Here is a 17,605-nt window from a genome sequence, read left to right on the forward strand (position 1 = left end):
GGACACTCATTCTTTGTGTGGCCCCGCTCCTCGCAATAGAAACATCGGCCTTCTTTCTTGAGCCTGAGAGTGCGAAGGAAACGGGCCTTACCATTCTTCGCAGGAGTTAAGCTTTTCCTGGAGGCGTTGTCCGTAGACTTCGTCTCCCCAATACCAGTTGCATGCTGAAAGAACTTGCGTTTGTTCTTTCCGCTCGTCTCGGTAACTGTGGTTGCCTTGGTACCAGCCATGGTATCATCATATATGCGCGCATATGTCATGGCCTCCTGCAATGTTGTGCACTTGTTATTCTTAATCTGTAACTTATAGGAGTCTGGCAAACCATCCACGAAAAAACCTAACAAGGTTACAGGATCCATTTTAGTGGCCCTGGTTTGCAGATCCCTAAATCTTTGAAGATAAACTTCAAAAGTTAAATTCAATTTTGACATATCGAGGGCCTTAAGCTTGCCGACGATATCGTAGTCATCTTCCTTCTTCAGGAACTCCTTCCTGAAGATACTCTCAAATTCTGTCCAAGTATCAGGCTTAGGCTGGAGTTCTTTCCACCAAAGCAAGGCTTTACCTGACATAAACCCTGCTGCAAGCTGAATCTTTTTCTCGTCTGGATAGGGGTGAAATTGGAAGTGTACTTGCCACTTGTGCAACCAAGTGTCAACTACCTCCTTTGTTCTTGATTTTTGGTCACCTGGAAAGGGATCCGGAGTGATATTCGGGCCTAGCACGGAAGCCATGGCATCCACATGCGTGAGTGCCTGAACCGTGCTAGCCAGAAGAGTCAAAGTTGCTTGTATCCCTTGGAGTTGCTGTGTCAACCCCGATTGATTAGCATTGACCTGCTCAAATTTACCTTCAAGAGCAGTCGTAAACTCACTGAAGGCTTTCTTAGTTATCAGGTCGTCATAGAGACCCTGATCATCCTCTCCCACTGGAGTGTAATCTAAGTCCTGCTCTCCCATAGTGAACTCGGGATTTGGAGCATCAGACATGGCTGAAATCTGATTTGATTACAAACGGAGAGAAATAACTGACTGAAACGAAGCACAGAGGAAGATGGAGCAGAAGAAAACCGTCCCGAATGAAGCTGACGGAAGGAGATGCTGAAATCTGGCAAATTGGAAGACCACGAGTCCTGGAGCCTCCCCGAACCCGCAAACCGGATGCGCAGGCTGCAGTAGAAGCTCTGCGGACTGCTGACGTGGCCTGTACGGCTGCTGACGCAGGCCGTACGGTGGCTGCAGGTGCTGGCGCAGCCTCTGTTCGGAGTAGCAGCAGGTATAGGAGCAGGCGGAACAGTCCGTACAGGCTGTACGGCTGTCGCTGGAGCTGTACGGACTGGTACAGAAGCTGCGGGAGCTGTGCAGGGCTGACGCAGGCAAGGACTGATGCAGGGGAGCTGATCGAAACAGGGCGCAGGCTGTACGGACGAAGGTAGGGGCTCGAAACTCGAGGATGCTTGTGGTAGCCTAGCACCCAGCCCCCACCTATATAGGGTGCAGGGCTGCCTTATTTGGAAGCTGGGCTTCCAAAAAAGGCCGAGCCCCTCCAGCTTTGGAGGGGTGCTTTTTCGAAAAAAGCACCCTCCTCCTGCGCAGGCTGCACGCAGCCCTAGGCGCAGGCTGTTCGCAGCCTGTTGCGCAGGCTGTGGACAGCCTATTGCGCTGGCTGTGGACAGCCTATTACACAGGCTGTCCAACCTCTACTGCCTCGTCTACTCCGCCCCTTCCTAAGCTCTGATACCAACTGACACGTCCCAGCACTCCTGAAACCCCTGATCTGCAAAACAACCACACACAACATCAGAACTGAGCAGGCTGCTCACCACCCAACCGTGACATCTACGGGATGTGATCCTGAATCAGAAGATGTCCCCTCCGAGCCACGAGCTGAGCTACTGGCACGAACTCCCAATCAGATCCAAACCAGCCTGGTGTCCCATACCACCAGGTGGCGCTGTGAAGCCCTGGATCTGCCACTGGGCCTTGGGCTACGCTAAGATGCAGGCGCGCGTCCGCGACTCAATCCAGGATCAGACCTAGCACCTGGGAACGAGACTTGCTCCCAACTGCACCCTGAGAACTGAACCCCGTGGGTCTCTTTTATAGACTCGGGCCCCGGCGCCAAAAATAGCGAAGACCTATAAATAGTTCGTACCCTTGCCACTCAACCCAAGAATCAAGCCTGCCTAGCTCTAAGCCTCCCCAGGCTAACCTGAGCTAGTTCTGTGTACCTAGTACACGTCAGATACCAATCCGTGCACATGACAAATGTTGTGTAGTGTGCGTGCATAAGACTGGTGTCTATAAGAGGAGAGGGATGAAACTTCTGCCGAAAGTCCTTGGAGTTGTCACTAAAGAGAATATATATTGATTCCTCTTTCTGGCAAATGGAAGGTGATGCTTGCTTATCGTCTTTGCCTCGCTCGGAAGGTGATATTCAGTCTTGAATCTGAGTTGATGGCATAGAGCCTTATACTCGTCATCGTATTGAATATTGCAGGGGTTTGAGCCAGGGGGCATTGGGTGAGTGAATGGGCGGTGTGTGTAAAAATGTCCAAGGCCGCCTCATGAAGGGAGCGGCATGAAAACCACACACTCCTACTAGTGCCGACTTAGGAGAATACTCCCTCCATGCTTAGACTTTATCAATGATCCAAAGCCGATAGAGGTCACCTAGGAGAGAGTAAAGAATGCCCTTTGTGCCTTGAGAAATGGGTGGACCATGTGTGTGCAATGAGCGGCCGAATAGACAACACTTTTGAGCACTTTAGAAGAGAGAGCAATGGAGAAAGGGGAGAGACACTCAAGAGAGAGAACCTGAAGTGACCTTCATTACCAATAGAGTGAGAGTCCACTCAAATGCGACTCAAAATACTACAAACACAAGGGAGAAGAAGAGGTTTCATACATACAAGAGGGAGCGAGAGCTCCAAGACTACTCATAGAAAGAGAATGAATCAAAGCGTCTCAATCTTCGAGGAGTAGAATGTCCTCGAGGTCTACGAGTAAGGTGGAAAGATGTGCTGCGTATTCAGGGGAGAGGCTGTGATCAAAGCGCCTGCCTTGATACGTAGTGTGTGTGGATGGTGTCATGATGTGCGTTGTGTGGTGGGAGATGGATATATTAAAGAAAAGATAGGTGTGGCCAGCTCCTGGTGGTGGAGAAGAGATAGAGAAGTCAGTGATATGTGGGGCAAAGGCAAGGGATCCCATGAGATATTCAACTATGCTGGAGCCCCCCAAACGTGGAAAGTAAGTGAATCCACTCAAGGAAGGCATTAGTCTAGACCATTGTAAGTGACAAGGTCATGTATCCAGCCCATGTCCAAGATGGTGTGCCCATAAGATCTGGGTGGGATTGCTTGTCTATGTATACTCCGGATCGTTGCCTCATCTAGATCAATATCTAGCAATAAAATAGTTATCTAAAAAATCAAGATGAGACGAACAACGTAACCAGCTACCAAATGGTATGTACAACGATTTCTCCTTACACATCACAGGCGATGACACTTAGTTAATTCTCCCAGCCAATCGCTCAAAGGCGTTTAGTAGTGGAGCAGGAGGACTGGCATAGCTGTGGGTGGAGAGTTTCCTATAACTGCATGTTGATCTTCAATGAAATATTCTTATTGAAGCCATAGGTCTCATCAAAAGAACCTTCATAGCTCAAATATTTAGAGGAGGATCTACAATTGTTTAGGGCTGAAACCGTTCGAGACTTAATTGCTACCATTGGAAAACAACATGCAACTAAAGTAGCATTAGAGCGTGCAAAGGAAGAAGAGTCCCAGTCTACTCCAAAAGCACTACATCCTGCACAAGAAGTAGAGACTCAGTGTACACCAAGAGCATCACAACCTCCACTCGAAGCATCACAACAGCTGTGATGCATGTATGATGCTTATTTTGTATATGCAAATTTGCTTGTAAATTTTATGAAATACAAATTTGCATGTCATCTTATCTAATTTTTAAATGTAATCAAAGAAATCAATGAAAGCATTGTTCATATTAAATGAAAAATTGCAGCAGTTTTCATTCCCAACTCAGTCCTTAGTGCTTCAAACACCGTAGTACAAAAATGACTGGTAAATTTGACGTCTCTCTCTGACACTATGGATTTGGGTAATCCATGCAGATGTAATATATGTTTAATAAACAAATCCGCCACTTGCGGGGCACTAACAGGCTCTCATGTTGGAATGAAGTGAGCCATCTTGGTAAGACGATCAACCACCACAAGGATAGAATCATATCCACCTTGTGTCGTAGGCAGACCTACAATAGAATCCATAGAAGTGCTCTCTTACCTACCTAGTGGTATTTCCAAGGGCTGTAAAAGTCTAGGTAGCTTCACCCGCTTTGCCTTACTCACTTGACACGAAAAACATGTCACATATTCATGAATATTCCTTTTCATTTTTCGCCAAAAGAAATATCGTTTCACGAGATCATATGTTTTCTCGACTCCTAGATGTCCTGCACACGGGCTATCATGGCACTATTGAATGACTCTCTGCTTGAGATCATTCTTGTTAGGTACTACTATCTTGCTATTTCGTTTCAGCATACCATCCACTATGATATATCTCGCATAAGTTTGGCCTTTTTTGGATGCCAGGTCATCCTTTTCCTCGGGTTTAACCACATAAGCCTTAGGCAAAAGGCTTTGCACAAATGTAATGAAGGAGAAAAAGGGGCAATTTAGAGGACCTTTAGAGGCCTCTTAGGTGGGAAATGTGGAGGGACTTTTTAAGTTCCCATTTACTCCTATTTATATACCCTTTTGATGTGACATCTAATCCTATCTACTCCCACCTGCTTCCTCCTACGTGTTGTCTCTCTCTCTCTCTCTCTCTCTCTCTCTTCGCCTCGCTCCTTTTCTCTCTCTTCCTCTCCCTTCTTCCCCTCTCCCTCTCTCCCTTATGCTATTCTAATCCCCTTCCTCTAAATCTGCCCCTACTCCCTTTTCTACATTGGTATCAGAGCTCCGACCTTGGCACCTTTGTTCTTCCCCTTCACCATCAAATTGCAAGCAGTAGAAGCTACGCCACTAGCCTCAATTCAGCGCTTGAGACCAGACACTCAATGCCACCTTTTACCAAAAATTTTGCATTGCTTGGGAGAAGGATTTGATGGTCAAATTGCAACTTTGATTTCCATGGCACTTGGCTACGAATGACAAATAGTCCTACGAAGGATGATTCCTGTTGACGATTCTCGCTTGCTCGCCATCTAAGGAAAGCATGTATCAAAGGACTGCTCCGCCTGGCTGTTGTCATTCAAAGGACCACTCCACTCGGTTGACAACCCATCCACATATAGGCTGTTGAGCAGCTTGTTGGCATCGCTTTTCGCCTCTGGCCGCCACAAGATTGCATGTTGTGATTCTTCGACTGACCCCGTGCATCGTCGCGCGCCATCACTACCAGTGCCCCTGTTGTTGCCACCGCCTGCAGTCGGCCTTAGGTCCTAATTAGTTATTGTTAGGTTAGTATAACAAATGTCAGGTTAGTAGATTGGGTTATATCAGGTTAGGTTTAGCTAGTTGGGTCGGCTAGGGTTTAGTTAGAGGGTTAGGTTAGTAGGTAAGGTAACCATGGTTAAGTTAAGTTTTCATTGGGGTTAAGTTATACTAACCAAGGGGGTCTTAGCTATCTTACGAGTCTTTAGACTAAGAGTCCCAAGTGTCTTAGGTGACTTAGGAATTGCTTATGTTTTCCATGTGTCTTTGCGGAAACCACATGTAGGACATCATGTCCATGTTCTTCCCGAGTTGCCACCTATGGATGAGGAGGGCTACATCCACTATGTTCCAGAGCGCATCGTGGGTTTCAGAGATCATGTACTCTGCAACAAGGTCTACATAGAGTATCTTATCAAGTGGCGGAGACTCCCTGAGGATGAAAATTCATGGCAGCCAGAAGGCATTTTCAAGGATCACCCTTATCTCCTACTGGGCTGATTAGTAGTTGCTGTTTGTTGCACTCTTTTTGGATAGCTAGTTGTGAAATTTTGAGGGCAAATTTCTATGGGAAGAGATGGCTGTAATGAAGGGAAAAAAGGGCAATTTAGAGGACCTTTAGAGGCCTCTTAAGTGGGAAATGTGGAGAGACTAAACAAGTCCCCATCCACCTCTATTTGTGTACCCTTTTGATGTGACATCTAATCCTATCTACTCCCACCTGCTTCCTCCTACGTGCTGCCTCTCCCAATCTCTCTCTATCTCTCTTCGCCTCACTCCTTTTCTCTCTCTTCCTCTCCCTTCTTCCCCTCTCTCTCTTTCCCTTCTGCTATTCTAACCCCCTTCCTCTAAATCTGCCCCTACTACTTTTCTACAACAAACTCGTCCACCTTTTGAGTTTCCCTAATCTTGGCCATTAGAGCACTCTCCAATACCGTGAAACTCATAGTATGCATTATGCGTGACAACACATCAGCAACTTTATTTTCCTTCCCTCTTCCGTGCCAAATCGTCATGTTGAATTTCTGCATGAGTTCAGCCCACCTAGCTTGGCGGCCTCTCAAGTTAGGTTGTTTACAGAAATGTTTCAGAGTATCATGATCTACATCTACATAGAACTATGAGGCATACAAATAATGTCTCCATGTTTTCAAAGCATGGACAATGGCATACAACTCTAATTCATGAGTTGGCCAATTTTGTAGAGAATGAGAAAACTTCTTGCTTTATCAAAGGCTACTGGCCTTCCCTCTTGGAGAATCGCTCCTACCGCAATGCCACTTGCATTGGTTTCTATGAAAAACAGTTTCTGGGGATCAACTATTTTTAACACTGGTCCTGAGCCCACAACTTGTTTTATGGCGTTAAAACTTTCTTGTTGTTTCTGTCTTCATATAAAACGTACTTTATTTGAGGTCAGATCAATCAATGGCGATACCATCTCGGAATATCCTTTGATGCGCCTCCTCCCCGATAGAATTGGACAAATCCCAAGAATGATCGCAAAGTGGTCAAACTGTGAGGGATTGGCCAAGTCAGTATCGTAGCCACTTTCTTTGGATCCATTTCCACCTCCTCAGGAGTAATAATGAATCCTAAATATTCAAGTTTTAACCATGCCTAGCACAATTTTCTTTTTATTCACATACAGGCTGGCTTTCCTCAAAGAAGTGAACACTATTCTTAAGTGTTCACGATGTTTAGCAATACTTTTGCTTAAAAGAAGGATATCGTACATTTTAGATATAACCCCATTGATCTCCACTACGAGCTTGGGACTTTGTTCACATGTGAGGGCAGCATAGGCTGAGCAATTGTCTAGTGTTACTCCATCTTGAACGGTTACTGTCTCTGGTGTGGGTCCGCCCTGAACAGATCCCCTTTGGCGCCCTCCTGGCATGCGATTCACAAATGCAATAGTCTGATGCTTGATATGTGGAGACAATTGACAGAGTTGTCGTAAGGTGATATTGGGCCTAAAATCCATCAAGTCATCCATCAAAGAATAGGGCTGGACAGTAGCAGCAACCTTTTGTGCCTTCATCCGTCGAGCTTCTGGCCGAGGGTCGAAGCTCACGCGAGGGAGAGGAGGTGCCTCTGGATTCTCAGTCAATATTTCCTGTGGTGACTCTCCCATCACCCATTTCCCTTTTTCTTGGGCACTACTAGGCTTTACCCCTTTTTCCTTCTCTTGCTTCATTGTGCTTCCTGAGTGGAAGGTGGATGGGCCTGCCTGCGACTCTTCACGTTTTTGCCCTAAAGTTGTCACTTCTGTTGCAAACCTCACTATTCTGGACATCAATAAAATGTACTACAAACTTTCCTATATACGGGTGTATTAAATCGTTAATAAGCATGAGCTATGTAGCTGGAGCATTGGTAAGTCCAAACGGCATTACCAAAAACTCATATTGTCCAAAGTTGCTCCTAGAAGTGGTTTTATGTACATCCTTGGCTCTAATGCGGATCTGATGGTAGCCACACTTAAGATCTATTTTGCTGAAAATTATGGCTCCATGTAATGCATCTAGCAAGTCATCGATCCAAGCCATTGGATACCTATGCTTAATAATGATATTATTCAACGCTCGGTAATCTATACAGAGGCGAAAAGTATCGTCTTTCTTTTTTTCCAATATCACTGGTGAAGCAAAAGGTGAGAAAGTGGGCTGACTCTGCCCCAGCTTGAGGTATTCCTCGAGTTGCCTTCGCACCTTCTCTTCTTCAGTAAAACTTAATCTATAGGGAGGCCTATTTACAGGTTCTGCTCTTGGGATAAGTTCAATCTTATGCTGAACATTCCGATCTGGAAGTAACCCATGAGGCAGCTCATCCCTAAAACAGTCAGAGAACTCCTCAACTATCTGATCAGCCAACTTGGCCATCTCCCCTTATTAGGTAACATCAGTGCTAGCCGATGGACCATCAATTGGCTCTACCGATGCTATACAAAGAAACAAAAACTCTTTCTTGATTTTTTCAAACTTCCACAACCGAAACTAACGGTCTTTGAGGTGAATTCTTTTCACCTCGTAAAACATACAACACATCGTTCATCTTGAAGTGATAAATGTGCTTTTTCCAATCTATGGCTGGATTCTTCTTAGAATGCCAAGCCTTACCTAGGGCTATATCTGCGTGAGCAAGCCTAGACATTTCAAAATCCAGCTTCTCCGCATAGTCCCGAATTCGAAGTTCCAACTAGGTAACCCCTTGGTCCCATACTTCAGTTGAACTTCCATTTGCCATCGTGACCGTATGTGCATAGTTAGATGGGCTAGTCTTTAATTTCAGTCTTTTTACGAGCTTGGAGTTAATTACATTGTGCGTTGACGCTGAGTTAAACAACACAATGACGTCATGATTGGCCACTTGCCCCTTCATATTAATCAACTCCGTATCGCTAAAGGCGGTATACCCCGTTGCTGCGGGCTTTGATAGGATATTTATTAGGTGTACTGTTAACTAACTTAGCAATAGATGCACATAAAACAAAATAGGGACCGACCTCTTGGAAGATCCCGCTAGCTGAATCTACACCTGTTTTGCACTGAAACTTTCCTCCATCTCCACGTCGCATTCTGAGATCACCATCTCAGCCATCCGACGATCCTTGTTTCGTGGATAAAATATTATGCTCAAGCCAAGATAACTGGACTTCGGAAGGGTTGGTGGATATTTTCCTTTAGAGGACTAACTGTTGCATTTTATTTTATAGCACTTCAAGTATGGGCGGCCCTCCCATAGCCAAAGTCGCCAGCACGACCAATCTTGCCCCACAGTGATTGATGCTGGGTCAAATCTTGCCTAAACACCCCACTACTTTGATCTGCTGCCACTCTAGCACCTCAAGGACCACATCCAGCTTCTGTCTCTAGCTGTAGAAACCCCACAGGACCAAGGGGGAAGGCGCCAAGGCTCTGTAAATATACTGGATCCTCAAGGGCACCCTTGTCCTGGGAAGGTGCCAAGGGCTCTGTGAATATATGGGTCCTTAAGGTCAACCCCATCTTGGAGAACTGCCCATACCACCACAGGGGGGATGAGGCACTATGTTAGACCCTCCCTGCAGGAATCTGGGATGGCGGCATCTATCGTAAGTATCATTATATTTTCTTGCTGCCTGCCTCATTTGAGTGATCAGCATTGTTCTTAATTGTTCGTGGGAGGAGGGCATTATTTTTACTCTTTAAAAGCAAAGCAGTGTCGGTATCATTTTGAAGAGCTTTTAGAGGATACAACCTATCTCAATGCTTTGCTTTTGCCTCATAAACTCAGCCTCTCTTTCTTTTCCAATATTTTTTTTTCTTGGGCATTAGTTTTTCAAAGTGCTTTGAATTCAATTTTGAATAGGAATGCTATCCTTTATATATATATATTGTTCGTCAGGAAAAATTGCTATCCATGATATTAAGATCATGAATATATATTGCATTGATTTCTGAAGTATACGCCATATTCCGTGAAATCTACATTGGGTACATGATGTTATGCAGGTCATTGCTGCAGCACAGACTGGAAAGCATAATGAGAAGAGGGAGAGTTATGGAGATGCTTTGATTATTGATCCATGGGGTACTATAATTGGTCGCTGTCCAGGTCTTTCTACCCCCATTAACTTTTGCCCTGAAACTGTATTTCCCATTTTTTTGGTTAAGTATTCTTAGACTTCTAATCTTGAACTTTCAAATGCTGTTTTACACCTGGTTATTATGTGATTGTCTCTTAAAGACAGTCAAAAGATCATGCAAAACAATATGGATGTGTACATCTGGGTCAGAGAAGTCAAAGCTCAAGTTTCTGGTGCGAGTCCAAAATTGAGAGAAGTACTGACAGGACACTGACTGTTAACAGTTTTTGCTCTATCTGGATTCCAAATACAAATCCAAGTGTAGATGTAGCTCCCTAAGTGCACGCTTATAAAAGCAATAGAACAGAACTTCTCCCATGCCAATTATTGGTTCAATTGACATATACAAACTATGTCCTTTCTATCTTCAAGGAGGCTGCTTGACAAACCGCTATGTATGTCAAAGCAAAAATTTGTACGTGTTTTTTTTTTTTGGGGGGGGGTTACATGTTTAATTGTTCAAGCTTTCAATTGTGTTGAAAGAAGAAAACCTTCTACGAGAACCCAAGAAACATTTACTTTATTGCTGAGTTGCACAGTTTTGTGTTGCCTATCATTTTGTTGCAAGCACATTAGACATGGTTGCATTTGGAATTTGAGAGGCGTAACTGAAGGTGCTTTGACAAGTAAAATTGCTTTCCGATTGATGCCAGGAAAATCGGTCTTAGTAATTGACATGCACCTTTGGGTGGCATTAAACTGTATGTTGCAAAAAGACATAAGGTATCTAACTTTGTCCAGGAGGTGGCTTAATTTGAAATTTGAGACTTTGTGAGTATAAAAGGTCTCTTTTAAATTATGTAAGGGTTGTGAGTGCAAGTGAGTGCATTAAGTTCTCAGAGGGCTCTTGAGAGATTTGAGGGGAGTTTTTATTTTGAAGTACATGTGAGAAGCTTACAATTTTCTAGAAGCTACAATGCAATTGAGGATTTTGTTGTGATTATCGACTGGTGAGTTTTTGAGAGGAGAGTAATCATTGCAACCTTAGGTACCTTGAGTGGTGTGAGAAGGTCACAATTGCAGACTCAAGTGAAGGAGATAATCAGTCATGATTATAAAGAATTATGCGACTGCCAATCTTCACAAAATTTCACAAAAACAACGATTTATTGACATGTGTCAATTGATGACACATCATCAAGCCAAGCACATACATGTCATAAATATTGCCACATCAACATGTTAGAGGTGACACATGGCAACAACAAGCTGCATTTGCATACATGTGGCAATCAGCCATGTCACCAACTGTACTCTGAAGCAAGGCTCTCCATGTCCACAGCAGCTTTAGGTCACAAGTGACAAAGATGCCACATCACTATATTCATGTCCTCAAACTTGCCACCTCAGTGTCCATGTGGCATTTAGAATAAAAAAATCAAATCACATTGAGTTTTTGAGGGTATGAAGACGCGAGAGTGAGTGATAAGGAAAGACGAGAGGCTTCATTAAACTAAGGGGCAGGAGAGGGAAGTAATGATGAGGGTTACGGGGGAGAGGGTGACAAGGAGGGCCATTAACATAAGGTTGTGGGAAGGGGAAAAAGGGTTTGGGGGGGGGATAATAATGAATACGAAGGGGGGGAGGGGGCTGGAGGGGGATGTTAATGAAGGAAAGTACCATGTGTGAGTTGGGAAATCCCCTCACATGGCAGTTCTTTTTTAAATTCCTTGAAGGTGAAGATTATGCTTGATATGTTGGTGGTAGGGTTCATGTATGTGAATTAATTCCCCTATGGAGGGAGTTTCTCGTTTAAAGTATTAAAGTGTACCCCCTATCCCCACATGAGAGCAAACTAATGTTGAGTTTTAAATAAATGGATTTTGCCATAGGTAAAAGAGATTAACCTATGCATCAAAAAAATTAGCCTAACCAAAAGCATAGGTTAATTGGTCATTGTGGGAGAAAATAAATGAGGGAATAAAAATGTGCTAGTATTTGCCCTAGTAAACTACTAGGCGGGTTGCGTCTACTGTGAGTTTGTGTACTTTTTTGGGCTCTTTGCTCTTCCAATGGTGGCCGACCCTTGCAGCCAAATACCAGTGCAGATTATGGATTTGTATCATTCTTCAATGTGTACTAGAGCTAAGTCACTATTGTACAGCTCTAGCAATTTTGTTGCTCTACCACAACCTTTGCTGCTTTTCACTCCTCTGCCACCGTTTCAAGCTAGTGGCTTTAAGCTTCTAGGCTCTAGTTTTTAGACAAAGGCCCCAATGCATGTACTTTTTTTTGTAAAATGATTATTTTTATTACTTCACTGTACAGAAAGAAGCACCCGCAAAGTGAGGGTACTTGTCATGTGGTTGGCAACTAAAAATATCGGAAAAACAAATCCAGATTGGACTGGTCTGGCTGTTGAAGCTGTAGACAATCATATAAAGATTGATGGAAGAAGTTATACTTGTCAGTCATTGCTTTCTGGAATCCAAGGCAATCGCTTGTACTTCATATGGTCCAGAGAGCGCAGTAGTGTGTCCATGTGAACAAAGAAGCCTTATCATCCAATTAATGGTTGTATCTCCCAAAGATCCAAAAGTTTCTGGAGAAAAGCATACCAGGGAATCGAGCAGCGACACATCTTGATAATCGTTGCAAGAGCCTGTGTCGCCCTGGGGTACATGAGCCATACGTGCACACGCGGTAGAGGTAAGTGATAGTCTGGAATGCCACATCTAACTGCAGTGGGGCCCCGAACTCAGCCTGAATGGTCTGATGAGGGACAGATGGCTTGCTGCGTATCATCCGTGAGAGTAGGAGAACCTGTAATCCCTCCACTCGAGTCCACTTTGTGTCAGATAGGTCTGGTCCCCAACAAGTGCTACCATACATGGCCGCAGGTTGGACCAAGGAGTCGAAAAGGAGAATTTGGGGGTCCTGAAAGTGCGAGTAGAAGCACTGTCTCTCCAATCGGGCCAAGGAGGCCTTAGTATCTATGGAATGCGCAGATGCATACAGTCTCATGTATAAGCATGAATACCTAACACATGTACCATTTGCTTCTTTTTGCCAAAAGGTCCTTATAGAATTCCAGCAATGCATTTCTATAGGAATACTCTCTGTTCGAGTGGTAGCGTACATTCCATATTGATTGCATTTCCACTTCTAATTTTATCAACCTGTTATTTGCCAAGAACTATTAGCATGCTCTGAGAACCATGGGGGATGGATAATTAATCTTTATATTTGTGCTGATGTGATTTGAGATAAGGGACTTATAGATAAGCATAGGGCTCCTCCTGCCGAATATCCAATCTCTCAATCTATCCTGTTGGGGGTCCTGCAGTATATTTGGAAAGGGCTGCATTAGTCTTATTATTTTGCTGCCAAACAGGTCTGTAATGCATGCCCAAACCCCATCTTCTTTGAGCTTGAGGGAATGTGACAATCGGTTCCTCAGAGGATATTACATCCTGAACTGTATGTATGCCTTTTGTGGATAAAAAATAGGCTCTTCTAGGAGAAGCAATAGCCAGCGGCGTAGCAAATACTTTAGTCCAGTGTACGTTCTCATGCCTCAATGAAGTCCCAAACTGTAGAGGCCTCCCAGACCATTGCAGATATCGCAGCACTTCTTTCCAATCAGCAATTGACCTACTTGTGCGAGGACATTCTGGAATCTTTCCTTGAACATACCAAAGAGTATACCCCAATAATGCAAGTTCCATTTTCCAAAAGAGCATACTCTAAATTTAGTCAATAAAGCCGCTACCTTAAGTGCCTAAGGCTGATCCTGACCCAAGAAAATATGCATCAGTGTGGCTTTTCCCGCCAGTACATGACAGTGGATGTTAAGGACGTTCAGTCAGCCATGCATTTTTGGTGAGCAGAGTCACTCATATCGTAAGACTTTCAATGCTTTTTTGTGACAGCTTGTCCGCCACAATTCATTCATGGTCTTGAATATAGAACTGTCAATATGTTTTTTTGACCATATCCAGAGAGGCAGGAAAAACTGTATGTATGACCCAAGAATTGATGGGACGATTCTAAGTCAAGCATGAAGAGGCCATGCAGGAAATTTCAAATACTCTATCTTTGCCGGTACCTTTTGCATAATCCATTCTATGGCATCTTTGTGTGATACATCCATCCCAATAGATAACCCAAATGTCTGACTATTTAAGTGGGTGGAATAATATGTGCAAGTCATAGAATACAATGCTAGTTTGCATCCTTCCATGTATGAAGTTTATAAATAGGCCTGCACCAAGATAAAGAGCTTGCATAAGTGTTTGGAGATCACGCTGAGTGTTTTGGGAAAAAAGAAAGAGCATCAGCATAAGCTTGCGCAACGAAAACGTGACCATGAGGCAGTTGGAGTGCATGTACTGTCTGTAATTGTAAACCATGTAGTGCATCCTCATAAATAAGGTAGTTTAGATATTTAGGTATAGGGTGTTAAAGTTATGTGCATCTCATAGTAAGTGAGGGCTTCTATGTGGGTGCACCGGCCCTTTTCAGGATAGGTTAAACTCAATGTTTGTGCCTATTTCATGGCTGTTTTGCAGAGCATCATGGCCCGGTTTATAGGGCAGGAGGGCCAGCCCATTTTGGGGCTCGACCCTGGTTGGGTCAACCGACCAGCACATCGAGCCCCTGGGTTGGCCACTGCCAGGCCTTTATAAGGCCAAACCTCCTCCATTTTTGGCGTCTTCTGGAACTTGTTCTATTCCTCTGTTTAGGGTTTTCCCCTGCTATATATACAGCTACCATTGCCTCTCTCTCTCTCTCTCTCTCTCTCTCTCTCTCTCTCTCTCTCTGCTATATGCTTCCGCACTCACAACTCTCACATGGTATCAGATTTCAGGCAGTCCATTGGGCAGCAGTCTTCCTAGGAGGCGCCAGTGTTCACGGGTTGTTTTGGTAAGGTTTTTCGGACCTGATCTGAGGTAAGTGGAGCTATTGCTCTCTGCCTGCATGATCTAGTTTAAGTCGACTTGCCTTCGAGGTGATTTGGTGGCTTTCTAGAGCAGCAAATCCCACATAGGGTCCACAAGAGGATTTGGTAGTAGTGGTCGCCTGTTTGCTTGGCCTTCTGGCGCAGATCTGTGCTGGTTAGTGCAAGAGGCAGCTGGGTGGTCTGCACAGGGCGTCGACAACGGAAGGGCTAAGGAACGGGGTATCGTTTTGGCCCATAATTGACCAACCCTTTGATCATATAGATCCAATGAGTAAAGGACTATTATTGATCCTATGCTGAATTTGAAGAAGACCAGCGTAAAGCAAGCTTAAGATAGATAACCTGGTTACTTGCCTTTGTTTTAAGCCTTGCTTTATGGAATCTCAGAAATACCCAGTCACCTTTCTTATACAAGACTGCCCTCTGTTGCTTGTTAGTGGGCGTTCTCTAGCGTTTGTGTGACTACATGATGTGTTTTCTCACATAATCGTATGCTGATTTGTCATCTTCAATAAACGGATCAGCTGCAAAAACAGGTTCCTTTGTGCGCATGGACAAAAGACCCCTTGGTGGAAGGACCCCTTCCCTTGGTGGAAGCCACTACTAGAACAGGGGTAGGGATGGGGATCACATACCTCTATGTTGACTGAAAGGTGGATTTTGGCTTTCATCAATGACCATCTGCCTCAAATTTCTGGTAAGTTTTGATTTTGGAGATATCCATCTTGTAAATAATAATCTTTGTGCCGCACTCAACCCCATCCAAACGAAAATCAAGATCATCCTGATACGCATCCTTCATGACAGCTAACTCTTCATGATGGGCTTGCGAAATTGCATTAACTTGTGGTCTACGTGATAACGTATTTCCATTCACCTAAAAATGACCTTTACATGGTTCTAGCCAAGCCCTATAAACATTATGCCAGCATTGCCTTTCAAAGTTTCGTGTTTTTGCACAATGTTATTTTTTTTCATATCCACCACCTTTTTTTTTCATTTTTGATTAAAATTTTAGTCACCCTTTTGGCTTCCAGCCTCTTACTTATCCCTCCGTTTTTGCATGCCCCAGCCTTGCTTTGCCTTGCAATGTCTCAATGGGTGATTGTCGAAGGAGCTTGATCCACATATCTCTTGACTTCAAAGTAAGGACTGCATGACCTTTGTAGTGCATAATAGAAGTTGGCTTGGAGTTGTCATCATCCTGCTCATCATCATCCACCCATTCAATGTTGGGAAAGATTGCTTTGATCTTTGTCAATATTTCACTATATGTGTCCTCCTCTTTGTACCAATCTTTTGGGACCTGGATCCTCGAACCAAAATGCTACCGCGAATAGAGAACGAAACTTGCTCAAATGTGATCTCCCAAGCCAGTCGCACTGAAGTCCCAGTGGGGTATAATGATATGTGGTATCCACCACGACCTGTATCCTCCCCATTGAAGTCCCAGCGGGGTATAATGATATATGGTATCCACCACGACCTCTATCCTCCAGTGGACTCATCATGAGCAGAACTCTGGATTTCGAACGTCGGTGCTTCCCGGTCCATAGTTTGGTCCGTAGCTCCACACTCCTTGCCTGCCAGGATTTCAACTGATTAGGGCTAGAAGCAGCCCATACACCCTCCCACTAGACCTCTGTGGTTGGGACCCATGGGAGGGACAACTAGTGCTAGAATGCTTGGGTAGTCATGGCAATCAATGCCTTGGAACCTCTAGACTGAGAAGAGGAATCCAACTCCGAGTCCTGATCCTTAGTGTAAGAAATCTTGATAAAGGGAAAGAGTGCCCCTAGCTCCTTATTACATAACATTGGCCATTACCTTAGGAAATACAAATACTTCTAACGTATGATCCTCTTATTCTTACCAAAGACATGACATCAAAGAATCTTCCCACAAGAGATCGATGCTTTTGGCTCATCATTCGATTGAAGATGGCAGGAGCGTTGCCTAACCCAAAAGATATTCATATAAATCTTGTGAAATTTGAAGGCCGTCTTATAAATATCTTGTGGGACTATCCTCACTTGATTATAGCCAATCTTTAGATCTATCCTGTTGAAGATTCGTGCTCTGTTTAGGCTGTCAAGAATCTCCTCTATGAACGGAATTGGAAACTTGTTTTTGACTGTGATATTATTCAAAGCTGCATAATCCACACACATTCTCCACATCCTTTGTTAGGAAAAGTAACATTGGAGGACAGAACAGTGAACTATTGGAGAATCAGTATATTTTCCACGAACTTTTGAGCTTGTTTTTGGATTTCATCCTATTGAGACCTAGTTTATTCGGCAGCGTACTCTGTAGAGTCAAATCTATACCCAAATCCTCGCCTCGTAGGTGGGAAGTTCTATGGCAAGTCCCAATCTTTGTATTCATCTAAGAACTGCCACTATCCTGATTGCTCTCCTTCTGTACATAGATCAAATATGAAGAAAATACTTCCTTAAAAAGATTTGGAACTTGAATATGACTTACTAAGGGATGAGATTCCCTAAAACTCCAGCTGAAATGTTAATATCTCGTTCTTTGCTGCCGAAAAGAAACTTTCTTTTCATGATAATCATATGAGGGCTGCATTTGATAGTGCCATGGCA

At 44.0% G+C, this 17,605-nt stretch overlaps 1 protein-coding gene across 1 annotated transcript in view; it reads left to right on the top strand.

Moving 5' to 3' along the window:
- LOC147885179 (Nitrilase/cyanide hydratase and apolipoprotein N-acyltransferase family protein) overlaps positions 1-17,605 on the top strand; it is a 93,003-nt gene that overhangs the window by 53,494 nt on the left and 21,904 nt on the right. Inside the window, exon 7 of the mRNA XM_087397653.1 lies at positions 9,963-10,065. Coding sequence (XP_087253779.1) covers positions 9,963-10,065 — 103 coding nt within the window. The remainder of the gene's footprint in view (positions 1-9,962; positions 10,066-17,605) is intronic.

Source organism: Dipteris shenzhenensis, chromosome 26, assembly GCF_047967505.1.
Source record: "Dipteris shenzhenensis isolate YYH24624 ecotype China chromosome 26, Dip_SZ_1.0, whole genome shotgun sequence".
Classification (NCBI taxonomy): Eukaryota; Viridiplantae; Streptophyta; class Polypodiopsida; order Gleicheniales; family Dipteridaceae; genus Dipteris; species Dipteris shenzhenensis.